General features: G+C 31.5%; 1 protein-coding gene across 4 annotated transcripts in view; it reads left to right on the forward strand.

Annotated features, from left to right (window-relative positions):
* The window catches only part of Cadm2 (cell adhesion molecule 2), a 1,033,997-nt gene extending 1,008,902 nt beyond the window's left edge, over positions 1-25,095 (forward strand). For all 4 annotated transcript variants that reach the window (XM_021238785.2, XM_021238782.2, XM_004857903.4 and 1 more), the window contains 2 exons: positions 16,322-16,447; positions 17,483-25,095. In XM_021238785.2, coding sequence (XP_021094444.1) covers positions 16,322-16,447; positions 17,483-17,601 — 245 coding nt within the window. In that variant the 3' untranslated portion in view covers positions 17,602-25,095. The remainder of the gene's footprint in view (positions 1-16,321; positions 16,448-17,482) is intronic.
* The last annotated feature ends 222 nt before the right edge of the window (positions 25,096-25,317 follow it).

Below are 25,317 nucleotides of genomic sequence, written 5' to 3' on the forward strand. Positions count from 1 at the left end.
TAGTTGAGTCCAGTTTGAGCCTTTCTGACAATAAAAGACATAATTGAGATTATGATTCATTTACAGTATTGGAGCCTTTTTCAAAAAGAAATTTTAAAAGGTTTTCTCTAAATAACTTATTTTTGCTTAAATTCTTTTATTGGTACATTTTAGGTATACAATACGTTTACATTTATCATTAGGTACTTTTATCTGTACATGATATATCTTGCTTCTTATTTTTTCCCCATTCCCCATGCTCCCTTCACCCCCTCTACTCTTCCCTATTTATAAGGAATTTGTTTCCATTTTTTCCTTTTCTCATAGTTTTTCCTTTCCCTTCTTTCCTTTCCCTTTCCCCTTCCCCTCCCACTTCCCCTACTCCTTTGCACCTTTTCTTTCTATTTCTATATATCAATTATTAATTTTAATCATTTTAATCCTTATTTACACTTTCAGTTTCTCACACCAGAGAAGCTATTCGGTATTTACACATGTGTGTCCTATTTATTTCACATAAGAATATGGCCTCCATATGCATCCATTTAGCTATAAATGTCTCTAGTTTCTCATTCTTCTTTTTTTTTTTTTTGATACTGGGGATCGAACTCAGGTCCTTGCACTTGTGCAGAAAAGCGGCTAAATCCTCGGCCCCTAGTTTCTCATTCTTTATGGCTGAGTAGTACTCCATTTTAGAAAAAAAAAAATCGTCTTTATCCAGTTTCCAGATGATGGGCATTTGAGCTGTTTCCAAGCTTTAGCCATTACAAACTGTGCCACTATAAACGTGGGTGAACATTTATCACTGTGGTATGATTCTTTTAATTCTTTTGGGAAGATAACTGGCAGGGAAATAGCTGGATCAAATGAGACCTCTAATCCTAGTTTTATGAGGAATCTCCATACTGATTTCCACAGTGATTGCAACAGTTGGTGGGGACAGTAAAGACTATTCTAAAATTTAGTGAGTCCTAGACATTAGAGTGATTAAATATCATATGTCTTGCAAAACCTAAATGTATAGCTTTAGAAAATGAGCTCATAGATAGTATTTTGGAAATATATGTTGAATTTACTGATTGAAAATACAAAAAAATAATTTTTCAAAGGACATGCAAAACACTCTAAGGAAAGAAGTGATAATGATAGCGAATCCAAATCCGGCCAAGAAGATTCTGTATCCAAATCTGGACAAAGCCCTTTAAACCAGCAGCCTTTACAAAAGCAGGTAAATAAATATCAAGAATTAACTGATAGAAAAGGCCCCAAATTTAACATGTATTTATTAATATTGAGAATTATTTTAAGCAGGGTATGGTGGCCCGAGACAGGATGATCATTGCTAGTTCAACACTAGCCCGAGCTACATAGTGAGTTCTGTGCCAGCTTGAACTATGTAGCAAGGCCCCATTTCAAAAGACAAATAAAAAATAATTATTTTAAATTAAAAAAAAAACCAAAAAAACGGTGGGAATGCTAAATAACTTTTTAAAGCTTGTTATTTTTTTCTGTTTTAGGCTTAGAATAACAAAAACCATATAAGTAACAAGAGATGAAAATCTCTTACATATGTATAGTTACAAAAACAGTTATTATTAATGAACAAAACGAAGAAGCAGATATTAGTCTTTCTGTAGTAAATGAGCTATAGACTTGCAATATGACCATCAAAAATCTATAGAGTTTTATGTTATTTTCTTGATGTAGTATGTTACAAGATGATGTGAACTCTTACTGACTGATAGATTCTAGGATGTAAGGCAGAAAAATGATTTTATGGGGAGGTAAGGAAAACTAGAAGAAGGAAATTAAGTACTACACATATAGAAATAGAAATAAACAAATATGCTAAACTTATAAGAATTATTATGACTGTATCAGATTCTTCAGTCATAATTGGATTAAGATTTTAGATTATATGTTTAATGATATCTATGAAGCACACAGTATTTTCCTCTAAGCTGCATTTATATTGTTTAAATAGAGAAGAGATAAAAGCCATTATCATCACAATTTTAGAATTTTTTTAGGCATTAAGTATCACTTTGAAAAGATTTCTAGAATTTTACTTTTAGAATCATGTGGCTGTTTAGAATATAAATTACAAAATACAAATATTTTATATTATTTATTTTTAATCAGTTTATTTTAGGTAGCATCATGAGTACCTTTGACAACTTTCATGTATATCTTTTGATTTCTATGTTTGGCCTACAAAATGCTGTATAATCATTGGTAAAATGAATAGTTATCTTTTGTGTATAAACAAATTTAGGCCCTATGCTTTCTAACAGTGATGTAGCACAAAACTTTACATGCTATACTTCATAATAAATTGACAGAGCAGAATTATTTTATAGGCATTTCTGTCACTCATTAATATTTAAGAAAACCTACTATGGAGAATTTGTTATAGGTTTATTTAGCTATGTTTTGCATACTATTTCATAAATTGAAAAAAATCACAGATTATTAATTCCTATAATTTCCTATAAGCTTATACAGAAAGCCTTGTCATAATTTAAGTATAGTTTTGTTTCACAAAATTTTATACTGTGAAAATGGAGTTTTATTATACACTCACAAATGTGTGCACAATTATTCTCAATATAATTTACATCTCAAAATTTCTAATTATTAAATTCTTGATGGGAAGATAAAACAGCTTCTAACATTATGTAAATGGAGCCAGGTTTCCAAGAGTTAACTACACTTAAATATTATATTAATATTTTTCAGAATTGCTGATATAAAAAGATACTGGATTTGATAAGGCCTTCTAAAAATTTTCCATAGTTGAGTAAATAACTCTACTTGACACATCTGAGACATGTGCCATTCTAGTAGTGCTTACTGTGATATGATTGGATTATTACTTTTTAAAAAATACTATACCAAAACACCTAAGGCAGGCTAACGTTATAAAGAAAGGAGGTTTATTTTGGCTCTTGATTCTGGAGATGCAAGTCTCCATGCCTGTTTTGATGGCCTTCTTTTTGGAAAATTCTCAAGGTGGCTCTGAGCATCACAAGGCAAGGAATAGGGAGCACATGTGTAATTTTGTGTATCTGGAATCTCCATTTTTATCATAAAACCACCAGGCTTCATTCAAGGAGGGTCTAGTTTACTGACCTCATCTAAAACTAATCAATTTCCAAAGATGCCATCTCTACATATTACAGTTGTATTAAATTTCCACCTACTTACTACCATTAAAATACAACTCTGGGGACAGAACTGCAGCATCAGCTTAGGTGGATAAAACATATTTTATCCAGAGAAATACTATTTTAGAAATTTTAGCATATTTTATTGTGAATGACCAATTAAATCAAGAGATTGAAATATTAAATCAATCATTTAAAGTATAATGTATTTTTGTATATTACCTTGTGGATGTAAATAGATTTCTTGTGACTAGATCAAGAATCCACCACTTACAGTTTTACCATTTTGAAATACATGTCTTGGGCTATGGGGTAATGGGAAAAAACCCACAGATTCTTGGTTGTTGACTCTTCCAAATTCATCATAGTTAGTCTCTGAAGAGAACACTACACATAGAAAGCACAGAATCTCAAGACAAGAATCTCCTTCGGAACCTGGAAAGATTCATAAGATCATTTGGGCCCAGGTATCTATGAGTCAAAGCCCAGCAGTTACATTTTGCTTTAATGATAGCATGCTCTATTGAGAACAACTGTGCTCTTAAGAAAATACTTTCATGTCAGTTTAATTCACTTTGTGTGAGGTTCCATTTTCAGGTTGAAAATTCAACCCTAACTTATAATGATAAAAGCATCTATTATTTTCTGAAAAATGTACCAAATTAGGTATGAAAATAGTAGTAATGCTGTAAAGCTGATTTATGGATACAAAGAGTTTGTACTCATTTAATAAATTTAATAAAATTTTAAGTAAAATTCTGTTAATACATATTAACTATTATTATAGTATTTCATGGGATAAGTGATGAATTAGGACTTTTCTGTGCATTACCTCATCAAAGCCACACAAAAGTTTCATGTGATATATTTTATAATTATGTTTTAAGTATGTAGAAAAGAAGGTAAATAAAGGTCAAATAACATATTAGTCTCACCGCTAATTTAAGAAACACTAGTAAAGATAACATGGGAGAGATTACTTTCTATTTGAAGATAATTTAGTTTAGTGAACCTAATTAAGTTAGATGAAAAAATATTATGTACGGTTCATTTCAGTTTAAATTTTAATATTTAAAACACACAAAATTTCCCACTGCAATACAATGGCTATTCATACAGCTTTTAAAAATTTATGAAGAAAGTCAATAAGACTTTTAGTTTTTACCAGAATAATCATAAAAAAAATACTATGCAATGTGGTTCACTGAAATGACTAGGGATATGGTACACATTTTTGAGCTGACTGGTTTTAAAGAGAAATTACTTCAGTATAAATGATAATTTCCAGGGTAGTATTTGCCTATAAAAAATGAACATCTTTCTGACTGGTGATTTTTCATCACTATTATAAATATTTTGTTTTGGGCCGGGGATTTAGCTCAGTGGTTCCGGCGCCTGCCTCACAAGCGCAAGGTCCCGAGTTCGATCCCCGGTACCAAAAAAAAAAAAAAAGAAACCAACACATAAATATTTTGTTTTTCTATCTCAGTAATTTCTGCCTGAGGACAGATATCACAAATTATTTGCTCAGACTAAAGTGTGAGAATAATTTAAGAGGTTATAAATAGTTTCATTCATTTCGTTATCATATTTTCTAAGTATTTAAAAAGCAAATCTGATTATGTTATTGCCTTTGAAATTTTACTTACTTTTATGACCGAGTCATTTTTTATATCCTGTGTTTACTTTAATGAATATGCTCCTTAAGTATATTTTACTTTAATGCACAAATCATTGTGTATGATTTAACCACTGTTCTGCTTAAAATACTTTAATTCATATTTCAGACTTGTAGAGAATACATTGCCAAAGTAGACATGTGGCACATAACAGCAAAAGCAAATAGCAGTGTACAATGAATTTAAATGTTATTTATGATACAAGTAACAAAACTGTAAAATATAGGCATGTTAACAATTACTAACTTTATGAGGTTCACAATTTTGTTCACATGCTGTTTATTGAATACCTACTAGTGTATTTGTTGTCTGGTGGTAGCCTTCTTTCTGGCAACTACAGGATGTGCCCCAACATGATGCAAGAAACAAAGCACCTTTTTGGAGCTACTTTTATAAGAGTAATGATCCTATTAATAGGGAAGACCTCTCCCAAATGCTGTCCCTCTTGATATCATTACACTGATGATTAAGATTTCAACATATAAATTTGAGAGAGATACAAATATTCAGGCCATTCAAGATTCTATGTAAAGTGATTTTAACTGTCTGAGAAAAGAAGAGCAAGTGTATATTCTCATTTATAGATGAAGAAACTGAAAAAAATATAAAATTGAAACTAGAACTTGAGTTTCAAGGCTCTGAGTAACATGCTTATTCAGATCTTTGATTTCTAAAAGGGGACTATTATTTAATACTAGAAAAGAAGACTCTATTTCATGTACCTAAAAAATAATTTACCTGATTTTTCCCAAGTAGCCAGTGGTTAACAAAATATGTTTTTTCTTCAATCACCTAGGTATCTTTAAAAACATTCTTTTTTTTCATTTCTTCTTTTTTATCACATTTTTTTTTCTTGGCACATTCTCTTTTTTTCTGGACATCAGTGCTAAAAGAGGTGAAGGGTTTAGTGAAGAACCCTTGGTCCTAATAGCCACATAGCTCTGCTGGTTGAGAGTCCTCTCTGGAGTTGTACAAATTCTTTAGAACTGAAAAATTTTCTCACTTGAAGGACCTTAAGAAAAAAAAAAAGAAACTAGCCTGTGTTCACTGGAGAGAAAGATCAGTAAAATGAAAACAATTATGCTACAGTTTACTATTTCCAAAGAATAAGAATATCATTCCAAAAGATAAGAATAAGGTGAATTTTTGGGCCAGGGATTTAGCTCAGTGGTTTCGCCTGCTGTGCAAGCGCAAGGACCCAAATTAGATCTCCGGTACCAAAAAAAAAAAAAAAAAAAGAATAAGATGAATTTTCCAGTTAAATTTTTGTTTTCAAGGACAGATGGAGTATACTATTGGTCTATATATTTTATTTGTGACTAGTACTGTATATTATTGATTACTGTTATGGCTTAAGTCTAAAATGTCTGCTGAAAGCCTCAGGTAGTCAATGGGAAGGCTTTGGGAAAGTGATTAGACCATTGGGACCCTATACTCAACAACAGATTAATCCAATTATGAGTTCACAAGTGAGAGAGCTGTTAGGAAGTGGGACCTGGTTAAAGGCAGGTCACTGAGGACATGACCTAGATGAGTACATTCACAGCCCCTGCTTTGTCATCCTGCATCATGGGTGCATAGGTGGATAGGGTGAACAGATTTCCTCTGCTATATCCTTTCTGTATTTCCACTAACCAACTATGGAATTAATCCTCAAAAACTGTAAGATGATATAAACCTCTCTTCCTTTAAATTGTGGGTGACAGAAATTTTGTCCCAGAGATGAGAAAGTGATTAATACAACTACTTATAAATACAAGTAATAAAGTCATTTGTTATAAAATTAAGACACCTAAAAGTCTGAAAAAAGGATGAGGAGATCTTGAGAGGGGAAAATTCTCAGAAGATAGATTATTATTATTTTTTTCCTCATTAAGTTTATCGGTACATTTTCGGTATGAAATACAGTTACATTCATCATTGGGATCTTGTACCATTACATGACTCTTGGTTCTTATTTTTTTTCCCCTTCCCTTCCCCTCCCTTCACCCCCTCCACCCTTCCCTATTTGCAAAGACTTTGTTTCCATTTTTTTCCTCTTCTCATATTATTTCCTTTCCCTTTTTTCCCTTCCCCTACCCCTCCCAATTCCCCCTGCTCTTTTAGACCTTTTCTTCCTGTTACACAATATCAGTTATACATTATTTTAAATTACAATATTAAGATCTAGGGGACATTAACACAGATTTTACAGAATTTAAAAGGATATAGAAAGCATATTACAAAAATCTTTTTGGAAATAAATTTGACAACTTCGAAGAAGTACCTTGGAAGACAAATTAATGAAACTAACTCTGGAGGAAATATAAAATTTGAATAGCACCTATTAAAAATAGTATATTTCTAGCTTGAAAACCTACCTATATGACAACAGCAGGCTCATAAACATTTTAACTGATAAATTATATCAAACAATTAAAGCAGAAAAAAGAAGGAACACTTCTCCCCTCATTTTAGGAACAAAACATTGAGCTAATCCTAAAACTGGATAAAGATAATAGAAGAAGAAAGTATGAACATAGATAGAAATTTGTTTAACAAAACAAACTATTGGAAGTCATATCTGGCAGTATGTAGAAAGTGATTTTATTATAGGGATGGCAGTATTGGTTCAGCATTGGAAGATCCACCCCCAAAACTCATCATTTAAACAGAGGAAAGGAAAAAGCCATATGATCCTGTCACTAGTTGAAGAAGAAGTATTGGACTAAATTCTACAACTGTTCATGGTAAAAGCTATCAGGAGACTAGAAGTAGAAGAGAAACTTCTCAACAGATTAAAGACATGTACTCCATACTTCCAGCGAGAATGCCTTATATAAATGGAGAAGATACAATGCTTTCTCCTTAAGGTGGGGAACAAGGGCAGATATGCTTACTCTTTATCTGTTCATTAAACTTTGAAACCTAGTCCCCACCAAAATAGTCTGGCAATAAAATGACACAACTAGGATAGGATTGGCATGGGAGAAGCAAAATCTTTATGTGTAGATGAAATGATCATCTACAGAGAAAATACTAAGGAATCTCTAGGAGCCCCTAGAACTTGTACTTGAATTTAGCAGGATTAGAAAACACAAGGTTTATATAAAATTCAGGTCTTTGTATACTTGCTATAAATGAAGAATTGGATATTGAAATTTAAAAGTTATGTAGGAGTACAAAAGACCTAGAAAAGTTAAAAACAAAAACAAAAACAGTGTTGGAAGATCTTTAGTACCTAATTTTAAGACTTCTTCTAAAGCTACAGTAATCAAGGGAGTGTTGGTGTAAGGAAAGACATGTAGATCATTGGAATAAAACAGAGAATCTAGAAATAGAACCACACATATATGGTCCACGGAGTTTTGAAAGATTATTTAACATTAGCATTTTATAGAATATAAACTCAATTCAAGAGCCAAGGAAGAGATAGTGTTTTCAACAAATGGCACTAGAACACCTGATATCCATATATAAAAAATTAACCTCAACCCTTTTTTTCCATACATGAAAATAACTTGAAGGGATCTATGAACCTAAATAAGAAAGTCTAAAAGTATAAAACTTTAAGAAGAAATTATAAGGGAAAATATTTATGAATTTAGGGTAGGCAAGAACTACCTAGGATACAAAAGACATGATGTATAAAAGAAAAAAATTGATAAATGAGATTCCATCAAAATTTAGAACTTTAAATGACATCATTAAAATGAAAAGTAGTCCTTAAACAGACCATATTTACAATGCATATAACCTATGAGCAGAATATATAAAGAATTCTTAGAGCTCATTAATAGACAACCCAATTAAAATGTAGACATAAGAAGATGATAAATAGCCAGTACAGCACAAGGAATGGTGTGCAACTCTAGAATCAGAAAACTACTAATCAATACAATAATAAGATTGAATTATACACTCATTAGGGAGATGAAGTTAAAAGTTTTAAAAGCCTTGTCATGATTTTTTCTTTTTGTTGGATTCTCCCCCTTTGCGTTTAATTTGTCATGCCCAATGGATTCATTCTGCTGGGTTTCCTGGGGTTGTGATCCTCATTGTCTTTTCCTAGGATATTGTCTAAAATTTTTTGGAGTGCCAGTTTGGTATTCATGAAGTTCCTGAGGTGCTCTTTATCATGAAAGTATCTTATTTCTCCATCAATTTTGAAAGATAGTTTTGCAGGGTTCATCAGTCTGGGTTGGAGGCTGTTTTCCCTTAAGGGTTGAAATACATCATTCTAAGCTCTTCTTTCCTTGAGGGTTTGCATTGAGAAGTCTGCTGTGATTCTGATGGGCTTTCCTTTGTATGTGATTTGTTTCTTTTCTCTCACTGCTTGTAGAATTTTGTTCTTCTGTTGGATTTCTGGAATCCTAACTATTATATGCCTATGTGTAGATTCTTTTTGATTAAGGCTAGCTGGAGTCCTATATGTCTCACTTATCTGTATAGCAAGTTCTTTTCCCCTCCTTGGGAAGTTTACTGCCATAACTTCTGTGAAGAGTTTTTTTTTTATGTCATCTGCACTTTCTCCTGTTTCTTCATTGACTCCAATCAGTCTTATGTTATTCTTCTTTCCATCGTCTAGCAGCTGCTGGATTGATTTCTCGTGTTCCCTTACAATTTTAAAGCAATTTTTCTTTTCCTCCTCACTAATTGCAATCTTATCTTCTATATGTGAAATTCTATCCTCACATTGGTTCATTCTGCTGCAAAGACTTTCGATGGAGTTTTTAAATCTCTTGGAAATCTGTTTGTATCTGTTTTATGGATTCCATTTCTTTCCTATGTTGGGATTCCATCATGTTCCTCAGATCCTCTATTTTTTTAATCTGTGTCCTCTGTAGATTTATTAATCATGTCTTGCACCATGAGTAAAATCTTTCCTGTTATCTGAGCAATTATTTCTGATATCATTTTTCCCAGATCCTCTTTTGTTCCCAGTTCAGAGAGTCCAGGTGGTTGAGTATCAGATTGTTCCATCTTATTTCCCTTTGGGGTTTTTGTAGGTGATCTGGAAGTCTGTGTTTGGGGCTTGTTTATGTGTTTTCTCATTTCCATGGTGGGGTGAGTGCTTCTGGCACCCACGCGGCTCACCTTCTCTGCCCTAGGAGCTTGGGGATGGTAGTGGGGGAGCTTCCCTCGGGTGCTGGGACCAGCTGAGCTTCTCTGCCCTCTCAGAAGATAGATTATATAAACCAATGCATGACATTAGTGTAGGATTTGGCAATATGTCTCTTCTGTACTTCTGACAATCACAGTTGATGGGCTTCACTTGTAAATTGATTATATCTCTCAGCTGTACAACCTTGAAATTCTACAACTAATCAAGTCAATCAAAACAAGGAATTAATAATTATTGTTTAAATATTTATGGGGAGGACTTCTATGCATTATTACAAATAGGATCGTCTAGAGGCATTCTACAATTTGTATCCCAAATATCCCACCAAGATCCTTCTGTTAAAGTCTTGGTCCCCAGTGTGATGCTATTGGGAAGAGCTGGAATCTCTAGGAGGGCCTCACTGGCCTCTTTAGGCCATTGAGGTTATGTCTTGACAAGAAACTGTGGGAATCTGGTCTTTTTCTCTTCCACTAGCTTCCATTCTCACGAGGTGAGCTATTTTTTTCCATTACACATTTCTTGTCATTGTCATGTGGCATACATCACCATCCAAATCAATGAGCCTGGCCAATCTTGGACAGCAACCTACCTAACCAGGAGTTATAATAAACCTTTTCTGTTTATAAATTAACTATCTCAGATAATTTGTTTTAATGATGTAAATCTGGCTAATATAAAGTATTTGTTATCTATCAGCTTGATTTAGAAAGAAGTTTATATTATATAAACTCACTCTGAAAGGAAAAGCTAGAAGTTTTAATTTCCGGGATTTATTTTGACCTTTTATTGAAAATCTATTGTATGATCTAGTCTTTACATAGAATTTATAAATTTGGAATTCGTATAATTATTATTTATATTTTCAATTAAGTGTAAAACATTATATACATAAAGAACTGACATTTTTATATTTTTGATTCTCACAGATTGTCCTTAAGAATTCTTTCAGAAATAGTAATACATAAAATTACAAAATAATAGTTCATCCTTAAGTGAATGTTGTGATATATTTACTTCCAAGGACTTTGCTAATGTCATATGTTGCCAAAGTACAATTTAGTTTTTCATAAATTATATATAATTACGTCTAACATTTTATCATAGTGATTTGCTTTCTGAAGCATTATCATCTTCAAAGAGGGTAAAGTAGGCCTTTAAGAACGTAGAGACATAGAGGGCTGGGAATTTAGCTCAGTGGTTCGGGCGCCTGCTTCCAAGCACAAGGTCCTGAGTTTGATCCTGCCTTGCAAGCAAAAGGTCCTGAGTTTGACCCCCAGTACCAAAAAAAAAAAAAGAATGAAAGAACATAGAAAAATTTCAAATTTCATGTTAGAACCAAATTATTCTAAGAATTAATTAAATAAAACCTTGGTTGACTTATTTTTACTTAGCACTAATTTCTAAAATATTGAGATAGAAACAGTTTTATTATAATTTAATATTGTGAAGGGGTAGTAATCCATTGTTTGGTACAGTGAATTGGTATATAAAATTCTAATCTCTACCTAGAATTCAGCATAAGTATTTAATTTTATCCATTCACTCAATTTACTTGGCTCCAAAAACTGTAAAAGTGCTCTGCATCTATATTAGAAGTGTGTGTTGCACACTTTATCTTCAAGAAAATGTGTATCTTTGAGGGAAGATAAAACTTAGGCAAGTGAATTAATCCAGGGGGAAATACTCCTGAATTAAACAATTTAGCAATAATTAACATGAGAAAACTGATCACTATTACTTGGAATTCACAAACAGAGAGGGAAAGAAGAATATCTTACAGGATGGAGGCATTCTTTAGGCAGCACTGCATGGTCATTTACCATGGATGGGCAGTGAAGTCCTCTTACAGTTTTGTTAAAATATAAAATGCTATAAGTAATGTGAATCAGTTCTTGTTCCCAAAGTGGGAATCATCTGAACCACACTAAAATTTTTTCTTAATTATTTTTAAGCTTTTCACACATTATTTCAAACTAGTTTTAGCAAACTATTCTGTGCTTTCTTGATCATTATATTGATAACGATGACTTTTTCAAGTCAATGCTTTGCATAGATTGAATAAAATAACAATTCTAACAGAGCCTGACAGATTAAATACTCAACAAATTACTCTCATTTAATCTTTACCCATTAGAATTCCACCCTATTTTTCCACCAAACTTATGCATACCTTCCCTCAATATTTTTCTAATCTTTGAAGTAGACTCTTAGAATGTTTCACATTTACTATCTCAACTTTAGGTTAAGCAGAAAGTTCTAAATGAGTATTTTAGAAGTCTTTTATGTGTCAAAAAAAGAAACTTCAAATTTTATGTGACAGTTTACACTTTTCATCTTTTCCTCTCTTATAACTAGTGTTTATTTTGTGTCAGACACTCTTCTTTTAAGAATAGTCAGTCCTTGAAAATTTAAAAAAATTAGTATTCACATTCTAAAACTTACAAGGCTTAGAACCATATCCAAAGATACAAATAACACAAAGGGGTTTTGAGATTTACCATAAATTTTAAATCTTGGATTTTACAAGTAATGTCTTTCATTTGAAAATTTTTACTGTTTTATGCTAATCAAAATTTGGCTTTGAAGTGTATTTATTTTAATCTCGTGTCAGTTTTATTATATAAAATAAATCATGGAAAATAACTTAAAAATATTTTAAAACATTTTAATTTCAATCCTTACCATTTTATTGCAAATTGGCAATCATATAAAATAATTTGGCAAAAGTACATTTGTAAAATAATTCTAACACTTCGCTGAAAAATAATGTAATATCGATACTTTTGTTGACTCTAGAGAAACTGAGGCACACCTTTGTTAAGAAACAAAGAGAGTTTATTTGGGCTGATTAGAACTGCAACTTGGAAAACATACAGATTGAAGTAGGTTTGAATATGTGTTCTAAAATCATGCCAATTTTAAACAGGATTTAAAGGCAAAACCACAAATGAAGAGAGGATACATCAGTTGATTGCACAGATTTAGATTGGTGAAGACAGGGTAGAAAATTGGCTTATTAAAAAAAAGGTATTGAGTAATTTGAAAAAAATGCACAAACCAGTTCTCTCTCAGAAAGAGAGGAGTGAAAGGATAAGAACAAAGAAATTATTGGAAAAGAAGGTAAGTTAGGAGCAAGAGTACTTTTATCATTATCTATAGGATTTGGATATTCTGCTTTAATGATATCTATGACTCTCAGTACATACACAGCAGAATGCTGTCTCAGCCTGGTGAGATTTCTATATATCTGGTGAAAGTGACTAATTTCTGCATAGGCTCAAAAGTTCTCTGAAACAGACATGACTGAAGCCTGGTCTCTTGTGTTTTCAGGGTCAAATATTTGGGGAGTACCTCAGTATGCTTTGTAGTTTCATTTTAATTTTGTACACAATTTAAACATGCTGCGACCTTGGAAATAGAGATATTGTATGTTAGAACTTATTTAAAGAAAACTAACATGTTAGACTTTTGATAGAAAGCACTAGCAATGATTTTAGAGATAAGATTATATAATTAATGATTTCTCCATATTCATATTTAAATAAAATTGTACTTTAATATTGTTTTCCACTCTTCTAAATACAATGCATTGCCCTATTGTCATCTTATGTAATTTTCCTTTTGGAGTAATTTATTAATAGTTAAAATTTCTACCTGAGATGTGTTAAGCTCAGAATGTTTTAATTTTGCAGTATTGTATTTTTGTGCACTGTCAGATAAAGAAATTTTTACCAACACACCGGCAAATCTACTGGAATTTACTCACTCCAGAGTTCACACTCTAACTTCAGAAAATCATGAGCTAACACTTGGGAAGAAAGTGATCTAAAGATGCATGATGTATTTGGCTGAAAAATAATGCAAACTTAGCTAACTGTAAGAAACTTCAGAAGGCTGTACTTCACATTTTATTCATATGAGAGTAGAAGATAGAAATGAAAAAGAATACATGAGATTCCCGGTAGGATTTAGCTATTTAAATTATGTATTACCCCTGTATTGTTCAAATAATACTTATCTGATCCCCAATTACTTCTTTTAGCTGCTAAGAACACGAATTAAAGAGATAGTTTTATTTCTCCCAGTGATGAGAGTAAATAAAAAAACATAGCCAACAAGTTATGTATAACAAATATTATCTTTTTGGGGCGGTGGATTTAGCTCACTGGTTCTGTCGCCTGCCTCACAAGCGCAAAGAACCGAGTTCAATCCCTGGTAACAAAAAAAAAAAATTAGAGCAAAAATATTATCTTTTTGAAAAACAGGCTTAGCAGCAAATGGGTAAAGTAAAATTCTCTATATCCAAATTTTCCTTAAAATTTTAAAAATCCTGAGACTATGTTTGATACATTTTGTTGATGAGATGAAAGCTAAATGTTGAAATGTTTCCTTCATGGAATTTAAGAATGAGTAGGACTAAATAAATTCATTTTTTCAAAAGTCTTAGAGTTTATAAGTGTATCTGAAACCAAGAGAAAAAAACACATTTGATGATGAACAGGATAGATCTAAATTGAACTATAGTAAATTTTAACAGATCAGATTGTTTTAATGTTCAAAACCAAAGGATGGGTTAAATATTAACTAAAGGGTTTTGGGTATAGCTCAGTGATAGATTGTTGGCCTAGCATGTACAAGGTCCTAAGATTCATTCTTAACATTAAAAAAAAAATTAAAGATAATACCCGAGAATGTATTTTAGAGTGAAGACTACAGGCAGGATTAAAGAAGAACGAAAATTAAATAATCAGTAAAATTTCTTCCCATAATTATCTCCTTGTCAAGGCTCTTTCTCCATGCCTTCCACTAAGTATACAGGGCCTATAATCCATATTCAGTTACAAAGAGTTTTTGAAATGGAATTTATCTGCATCAAGGATAGCTAGGAATAAACCTCAGCATAAGAACAGAGAATCCTTATACATAATATCTCAACAATAAAACTGAAAATAAAAATCTATCACTGTGTAAATTAAAATCAAAATTTAAACCTGTAAACAATGAAGAATGTTGTAATTGTATTGGTAAAATTTCCCATTGCTGAGTCAAAATATCTGACATCATCAATTTAAGGAGAAGAGGTTTAGTTTGCCTCATAGTTTCAGAGGTTTCAGTCCATGATTGCCCAGATCTAAGGAAGACACATAATGATAGAGGAGCACAGTGGAGTGAAGATGCTTATTTCATTGGATCTGGAATGCAGAGGACAGCAGAATCCTAGCAACAGATATACCCTCAAAAGGCAAGCTCCCAGCGACCCACCTTCTCAGAGCACCTTCAGTTATAAATACCAGTGAATAAATCCACTAATGAATATTGCACTCCATGATCCAATCATTTTTTCAAGAGTCTCTTGATTCAGTCAAGCTGACAAAACTGGAGCAAGACCATTCCTTGTCAACTTGACACCGAATCACTTCTCCTTAACCCATACTTAAATCTCCAAATAAACAAGAACAAGTTAATAATTTTGACTAACATGCCTCTTTTCTGGCCAGAATATAAGTTTTTCCAATCTTTTTGCTCTGCTTTTTTTCTCCCAATTTGAACTATAAATTTGTCTAACAGTACTCATGATACAGTCTGAAATTTAGACTTTTATGAAATTTCCTATGCCAGATCAACTACTACACCATCTTTAAATTCAGGTTCCTCAAAGTCTCAGGACATGGGGAAAATGTAGACAAATGTTTTCCAGGGTGTATTGTGCTTTACCTCTAGTCCAATTCCTAATTATGTTTTATTCTCAACTGAAACTTCATGATCCTGGAATTGTTCACATTCCTTCAAGTATTCTGTTCTTCTGAACCCTGACCAGAATCGGTTATCAAGCTCTGCTTACAATATTGTTGGGCTTCTCTGGTCCAGTTCTCAAAACTTTTCCAAATTCCCTCCATAATCTAATTTCAATGGCTTCTTATCCATCAGATCAATTATAGTTACAGCAATAACCTGATATATATGGTACAAATTTTCTGTATTCCTCCTATGAGAATATACATGCGTATGAATTTGTATGTATGTCTATATGTATACTTTATATCTATATGTGTGTATGTTTACATGTGCAGTCATATTTTCAGATGGAAGGAGCATGGAAAAGTATACAAATGTACAAATCACATATATCTATTTATTTATAAATTTTTCTCTTAAAAATACAAATTAGTGGCAATTGTGATTGGTATATTCAGTGGTATCTTCTCAGGTACCCTGTATGTTACAGGCACACAGTAAATATTGTTGAGTGGATGATTGGTATGATACATATTAGTTCAATTTTATTTTAATTGCAATGTGCTAAGTTTCCACATAATTCATTCTAGTGCATATTTGTATTTTATGACTAATTTAACAGCCTAACTAAAACAGTGTTTTATTTTCTTTTCCAGACCCCAATGCTCTAGCTGGCCAGACTGGCCCAGACCATGCTCTCATAGGAGGAATAGTGGCTGTTGTTGTCTTTGTCACATTGTGTTCTATATTTCTGCTTGGTCGATATCTTGCAAGACATAAAGGTAGGTTAGAATTAAAGAGAGTGATATTAGTTTTGGAATAAATATTCTAAAGTCTAGCTTCATCCTGAAATATTATATTACATGAGTGCATATATTTCTGTGTGCGCTTTGGGGACGGGTAGGGAAAAAGTGAGACAGAGAGACAAAGAAGTGGGTGAGGGGAGATCCTAAATACTAAATTAATTCTGAAAGTTCTTGGTAATGACCATGATAAATGTCATTCTAGTGACTGTATTTTATCAATTATATCAATAATAAACTATCTTATTGCAAAATATTCACATATTTTCCTCACTAATATGGCTGTATTTTAATAAGCCTACAAACAAAAATGTCAACCAAACACATGCTTATACTTAGATTTTAATCCTAGAGATAGATTAATACTTTCAACTTTATTTTTTCCTCAGAAGGGAGTTCCCTCTGTGAGCTTTGGTCATTGTCTAAACATGATTCTACTAAGCCAATTTCATTCTAAGTTGAGTAAAACTAACTCAGAAAAAGAAAATTGAATAAAATTTACACTTTATCTCTAGAATTAAAAATCAAATTGTAGGTATTTGGGTGATGTCTTGTTTAAGATTATGAAAACAAAATATATGCACCCACACTGATGAGGAAAATATGTGATTTTTTTACAATGAGCCATTGTATTATGTTATTACTGACATAGCTTACTTTTAAATAGAATTCCCAAGATGAATGGTGAAACACTTGGTGCAACTATTAACCACTTCTTAGCAAAGGACTCTGATTTCTTCAGCTGAATCATGTATGTGGTCCTTGTTTAAGCATTAAGGAAGTCATAATGACTCATTACCCATTCCATTTTGGCTCTTGCCTCTGGTTAACTGAGCCTCAACTATACTTGCAATATATGAAAACAGAAAAGAAGGATGTAACTTCAGAGAAATGAATTGTGAATTCCAACATGTAAGAAACCTGACAATTTTCCTTCCTAAGGAAATGGAGCTTTAGAGCTAGCTATTTTGCGAGGCTATCAGAACTAATATAATTTTCTTCCATTCTCTACAGGAACATATTTAACAAACGAAGCTAAAGGAGCTGAAGATGCACCAGATGCTGACACAGCCATTATCAATGCTGAAGGCAGCCAAGTCAATGCTGAAGAGAAAAAAGAGTATTTTATTTAAAATTCAGGCCACAATTTTAAGTTTTACTTACCAGGCTGGCTGCTGGAGAAAACTGGCTATCATCTTTCAGAAATCATTTCTACCATCCTCTGCTACTTTTATTAACTTCCTTACTGTACTGTTCTCAGTAGCCAGTGTATACCAACAATCAGCTGTCAAAAGCATCATTCTTTAATTACTGTGCCATCCATAATGCAGGACATTTCTTCTGCTAAATTTCACACCATCGCTCTTTTAACATACAGTGCTTGAATATACAGCCTTAACAATGTTAATCATCTACTTTGATCATAATATTGAGTTGCTTTTATACATTTTAAAATGTATGCAGATGCCCCGCCCCCACTTTTTCCCCTTTAAGTCACAGATTTCATTGGTTTGCCATTGAATGGCTTTCACAAGTAGCAGGATTAGGTAAAGACCTAATGTACCGAAATTTATTTGAAGAATAGAGGTTTACAAACAATTTTTTTCTACCTATCTTTAAAAACAACATGTTTTAGAAACATATGCCCTACAAAATACAAACTGAAAACACTGTAGTGTAGTTTCTGGAATGTTTGAGATTATAATGGTACTGCTGAATCAACTTGCTATTTAAAATATAGCATTTGATACAGGAGCCAAGTATATAAATTACAATCACAACATGACATCTTATATAATTATATATTCATATCATTAGTTTGTTTTAACTTCATTTACCAATAAATTGCTCCAAACACTTACCTGTTTTGGAAATTATAAGAAATCATTCATTTCTCTATTTGGTTCTGTAATTTATTTGCTCCATAAGAACTCATCTTCCTAAACAAAATTGAAGTATCCATAGGGCACAATTTTGAGACATTTTAGTATCTGTATATAGTGCATATAATAAATCCAATTAAACATTATTTGATACGTATTTAACTTTTTTGGCTGTAGGTAATTCAGTCACACGTAAGCATTTTCTAATGTCCATTATATCCCTTTAGATATTACTTAAACCAATATTATAAGTAGATAACATGTATTAGTATTTTTGTCTGTATGTCCTAGCACTGTTCAACAAAAAATTTTTCTAGTTCCTGTTAATTTTTATTTGTTATACAATGGAAGCACAATGTTATAAGGAAAGGTAATTTTAAGCTAACAACCAGTGCACAGCCTCAGGTTTTAAATTACAACCACAGTTGAATAATAACCTAAAAATATACTCTTAGTTTGCTACAAATTTACAAATTTTAATTTGGCAGTTCCAGAGCTGCTTACCTTTGTTGGTTTGCCAAAAAGAAGTGTTTAAAATATGTTTTCTGTATAAATGAACTAATTCTTTATATTAAATTCCTGTCTATGCATTTTGTGAGGTACAAACTTATGAAACTGAGTGATAGAGAATTTCTGCCATGCTTTTAACTCCAAGGTGAAAGTCTTTTTCTCTGAGTTATTTTGAAATTTTGATGTATTTAACAATTACGAAATGCTGTATTCCTAAATATGACACAGAGTCAATCTAAAGTCCTATTATTTCTTCAAGTAAAATATAATATTGCTAGATTAGTTGTCATTAAATTTATTATATGCTAAAGAATAAAAATCCAGTTAGATAAAATGTTATTTTCCCATTTACAAGCCTTGCACCTTTAAGAAGAAAACAAATAAGACAAAATGGTAGCTATACTTGTGATGTCTGACAGCATGATGGCCTAGGGGTTTACAAATAATATCTGGAATTTATTTTTAAGCAATGAGAATGGTTGAGTACAACATCATGTATTAATATCAAATGAAAGATAAGGGTGCTGTATCTTAGATTATTTATCAAAAAAGTATCAATCTTTTAAGGACAATGTTAGAAATTTTAAGTTGTTTATTTTTGATTGTTGAAGCATTTATCTTGTTGATTTCTTACAAAAGAAAAAGGACGATGTCAGTCAAGCAGCACTTTTTCAAAATATACAGAACATAAATAATATGATGTGGTTGAGTGTTAACATAATAAATCATATACAGTATGACATTTTAAGGAAATAAGTCTGCATTGATGTGATTGCATGCTTGTTTTTACAGTTCACTCCATACCATCTGTGGAAAAATGCAATAATATGTTAATATAGTATGGTAGTTTGAGAGAATCAGGTAGGTGCTACTAGACACATTGAAACTAGAATAGGTTTATAAACTTCATAACCCTCAATGCATAATCGTTAGCAAGACTCCACAAAACAAAATTCATCCTGTTAGTGCAAAATGGAAGGTTCTTATTGCTGAAATAAATTGTGTAAACTGTATCATCAATTACTATTTAAAGCTTAATTTCAGGATGCACTTACAAAATTGCTACTTTTCATTGATGCTGTATCCCTCTTCATTTCATCTATATTCTACTTGGCTCCAACCGCTAAATTGTTGCCTAAATAACTCAGTCATTATTTATAGCACTGTAAAATTAGAAATCCAAAATTGGTTGCATTTCAAGAATTTTGACATATTTAACCCTTCAGAATAATGCAAAGTCTCATTATAACTCTTAAAAACTAAATAAATTAACATTCATAGGCTTTAATAAAATATTTTCAGCTAAATATAGTTCAATAGTTCAATTTGAATTAAATGTCATTTTCTGTGACAAGATAAAATAATTAGCAATGGAGTTGCACTTTTCTATCTTTAAAAAACATTTGATTTCATTAAACAAGGAAATAAATTATAAAAAATAATCTATTCCAACAAATTAGAAAAAAATTATGTAAGATATCTAAATGGGACCTATGTAAATTTTGAAGTCTAAAATGCACACACTTGTATGCACATCGAGCCACTTTCTGTCTCTTAATGGAGCATAGTGTCTGGAGGACTCAGTGGAAGAAGTCTGTGCACTCACACTCCTAGTAGAATATGGAGCATTATTCTTTACCAAAAGTAGCTATTCTCTGCCAGTGTACTGTTTATAGTGTAAATTGATTGTCCTCCATCAAAAAAAATCTAAACAGCATTCTTCTTTTCCTCTTTTCCATTTTTTGAGTGTACTCTGTAGAATAATAATCTAAATTAGAAGAAAAGGAGAAGTATGTGATTGCAAGAGTAAAAACAGAGAGCATGAGTATTGATGTGTGTGTTTGAGTGTATGTGTGTAAGTGTGTGTGTGTGTGTATGTGTATGAGACAGAGAGAAAAGACACACAGAGAGAGATTTCAACTTGTTTTCTTTTACTAGAAAAATTCAAGAAGTAGTTTAGGCAAACTGATACTGGAGTTTAATCTAGAAACTGGATGATCTCATATTAATTCATGATTCTTAATCTTTCTTTGATACTCCACAATTAAAATAACAAAGAGAGAAAGAAAACGTAACTTTCCTGATAATGACAAAGAAGTCAGCGCCTCATTTCTTTTATTTCTTTGTAAAAATATAAATATCTCAATGAAAAGACAGGCTCACTTGTAATTATGTACTCATGATTGTAACAGCATTGAGATTCCATATAGGCACATGTACAGCAGCTGTTTGACAGTGATGGCTCTTCCATGTAACATAGAAGTTATCGTGTAATTTAGTGCCACTTATTGCAAAGTGTTACCAAAGGGAACACTAAAAATGCTTTTTCTTTTTTCTTTGGACCTAAGGATAATTTAATGGATTACAAATATAAAATTTCACATTGTTTTTTAATTGTGGAGAAAATGCAAACTTCATAACTTACTACGACTTTCCCGTGACAGTTAAAATTACTTAGAACTTTTGAAATCTACCCAATATTTTTTCCTTTTGCAAGTGGTAATCTGTGATGAATACACACAAAAATACAAAAATTTAACCAATAATCACAGCTGAAACAAATAAAATAAAACACCTAGTAAGAAGTACTGATGAGTAATGCTTTTGTTAAGTGGCACAAAGTACACACTAAAAACTATGCAAAATATAGGTAACTACAGTGTACGTACATGTAAGTATCTTGTACTTGCTGTGTATGGATGTTGGAAACCCATGTAATTATAATATGCATTTTGAATACTGGGAAAGAGGAAATCTTAGTGTAGATAACATAATTTGTTTTGAAATATACACTGGCAATATTGAAAAATACTCAGTGCAATATCTGCAATTTTATTGCTGGATACTTAATGCAAAGGGATTTTTAAAAATTCTTAGACAAGATCCAAGAGATTGCTAATCTTCACCTCTCACATATTAAAGGATTAATAAAAAACACAACTAGTTCAACAAGTTTAAGGTTTTTTAAAATATTAATGTAAGCCAATAAAATTTTTATTTCATTTAGTTCTTAGCATGACTGCAGAGAAAACCTGAGTTTTAATCTTTGATTCACATCTAATTGACTTTGAAATTCTTAAACTATCTTTAAAATGTGTTTTTAATATATTTCAGTTCTTTTTATAAGTATGCATTTATTCAATCAATCAATGAACATAGAGTACATTTAATAGTTAAAGTCACTATATCTTAATAACAATTCTGTATCTTTTCTTTTTCGTTTCTACTTTTTGTTTTCCTTTTACTCCCTGTTCCACCCCAAACGTGCCCTTTGCACTTAACCCTTCCAAAGGCAATGGATTGAAAGTAGCAAGATAATAAAGAGAGTTAAAGGGAACAACATAAATATGGGTTCTATAATCATCAGCATTTTTATGTATTGAGATTATTAATATTGAATGCAATAGTTATTGGATATAGCTGGTAATTTCTCTGCCATGCATACTTACAATAATCCTTCTACCTCTCACTTTTAACATGGGCTATGATACTTCAGTATAAATAGAGGAAACAATAACTTACAAGATATCCCAGGAAGCATTACTTTGGGACTTTCATAACAGTGCACACCCTATCACTGGGAAATCTCAAAAGCCAACTTCTTGTAGTATATTCTATGGTGTTTGGGTCTATGTTTGTTTTCCTTTTTTATCATTAATTTTTCCTATAGGTAAAATATGATAACATGATAAGGATAGTTCTTCTCATGCCTATTTAACATTCCACTGTAATATAATTGTAATTTTAAAAAATAATTTCAATGGCAATACTTTGTAATCTCATCTACTTCAATTAATTTTTAAAATGTAGTAATTTCTTATAAATTAAGTCAAGTTTTAAATAAAAATCATGCATATGATGATATATTTTGCTGAGAGGTATTATCAATGAGACAAAAATTTAAGTATTTAAAACTGCCTCCTTGCTATCAAATAATGCTAAATAATGCAAAGTATTGCCACAGATACCCAGTTTATTTTGTCTGCATAGGCATAATATAAAATTTTCAACGATGTAATTTATACTAAAAGAAAATGCCATTTATGAGCATATTTTCCTCTAGGAAAAAAGGCTATATTAATTAAATTATGATGGTGAATCTATAAAATATGCTTAAAGTTAAAGTAAGATGTTTCTATGTTATGTGGTTATAATACAAATAATATTGGTGTAATCTTTACCTTCTTTTTCATATTTATAGAATTTTGGAGAGAATGGGCCCCAATGTGAAAAAGGTGTAAAGAAAAAAGTCCTTATTTTCCCCCTCTGATATATGCTGTACATTTCAAAAGAAGTAAAGTTAAAAGATATTTGAAGATTGCAGGGGCAAAAGAAAAACTTACCAGGGCTCAGCACTTAAGCACTTTTCCCACACCCAGGGTCAAAGCAGCAGTGATTCCTACTTGGACTTTTAAGTGCAGTATGAAATGCAACATTACTCTTACACACAGTACTGTCAAACCTCAAATACTTCTTTCTCTTAGATACTTTTCCTTGTACATGATACTAGTAGACACTTTTCTCTTTATATTTGCTGTTAGTGAAAGTCATACGCAATAAAATATTGATGGTTGAAAGCAGTGGTCACTAATTGGTTAAAAGACGTATAAAATGTAAACAGAATTGTTATATCTTTATCCTTCTTGCTTTTTTCTGTATTTCTAATGTGTTGAATGAATCTCATAAATAGAAAGAAAAATGACCTAGAAATTTTTAAAAACCATAATATTTCTCCTTATAAATGTATAAAAATTTAATCTTTTTACAAATTTATTTAACTGTACCTACTGTACTTATTGTGGATTCAATGATGCAGTTAAGTAGTAACCCAAGGACTTGTGAGTTTGGGATTGCTGATCTATTTTCTTCATATTCAGTTCACATCTATATTTGTGAATTGGTTGTTTAGCTTTTCATTCAACCAAAAAATATTCCCTTAAGAAATCTCCATTTTTATCATAAATATTTCAACGTAACTAGCCTTGGAACAAGTCTGCCATGTTAAAAAGAATTTAAAGACTTATCTCTGAAAATGGTACCGGGAAAAGCAGGTGCTCCCAGTAATGTAGCTTCAAAAATAAAATGTTCTCTTTATATAACATGAAATTCATAACTTTTGGAAGGGTATTTTTATGACAGCATAAAGATAGCTTCTGTGCTGTAAAATGATCCACCAAAATTAAGCATATTTCACATAAACACAATTATTGGATCTGCTCTAGTCATTAACATTTTCAAAAAAACAAAATGCATATTGTAATATTAGGTACATGACACTTGCATGTTGATATGCCTATATACTTACAAAGTATTCAATGTGTACTTAGTGGCTCTTAAAATATGTCATGTACAACTCTTATAAACATTATTACAGGGTTCCCATTTGCACTTTATCTTTCAGTACAGTCTTGTCAGAAAAAAATTGTCTGATAATTATGGAAAAATAAAATTTGAATTTTAGTTATTTGTTGGACATTACTGAATTGTCTATTCATTTAGCACATTTTCTTACACTTGAAAACATATTGAAAGATAGAACTATCTTTTTTAGTGACAGGTTATAAAAATGTCACTAAACAAGCATATTTATGTTAACACATTATTTCAAACACCTTTTTTGAAATGCATATATTATTCACTCACTCTAGATTTTTTCAATGATACTCATTTTTCCTGTAAATTTCTAATGGGAAGTTTTAAAATTTAAGCAGTAATAAAATAAATGTTTTCTTATTTGTGCAACATTCAATCATTATTGCTTGAAATATCTGAACCTTGTAATATGCTGACTAAGGGTCAAAAAAGTGTTGCTGACTTAGGGAAATTTGCTTGAGATTACCAAACTTTCAAAACTCTGTAAAAGTAATTTTACATTCTCTATGTATGTTTTCTAAAGTTAACTAGGAACAGAAGCAAAAATATCTAAAATTATTTTTTTTAATTTTCACACTTTACTCAATATTATATATTTCAACTACCTAAGATAATGCAATTAATAATATATCCATCTTAAGCTTATGCCAACAAGAATTTGAGATAAGCTTTTAAATTTATGGAGGATTTTCTTTGTGTCTTTGGAAGTTCACTTACCATAAGGTATTTTATAGTCTACTTTAACAGATTTTGTTATACAGGGTAAGCCAAAGGCTGTACAAGAATTAGTGTCATTTGGGTCTGATATTTGTGTTGGACCATGAAATATTCCATTAAAATTTGTCTGTAAATACAAGGCAAGATTTTGTATCTGGTTTGTTTTATTAAATAATCTGTTATTTTCTTTTCAATTCTTTTTTTTTTGCCCAGCCAATGAAGTCCTGCAATATAGATTAGGAAATGATGTTTTATTAAAAATCAGAGCTTGCACATCTTAAAGAAAACAGTGGCATTTAAAGTAAAACACTCATAGACATTTTTCTTTTTATTGATACCCAACATGACCTTCCACATACAGCTTTT

Source organism: Heterocephalus glaber, unplaced genomic scaffold (genome assembly GCF_053883595.1).
Source record: "Heterocephalus glaber isolate CG9 unplaced genomic scaffold, H.glaber_assembly_v1.0 deba00000122, whole genome shotgun sequence".
Lineage (NCBI taxonomy): Eukaryota > Metazoa > Chordata > Mammalia > Rodentia > Bathyergidae > Heterocephalus > Heterocephalus glaber.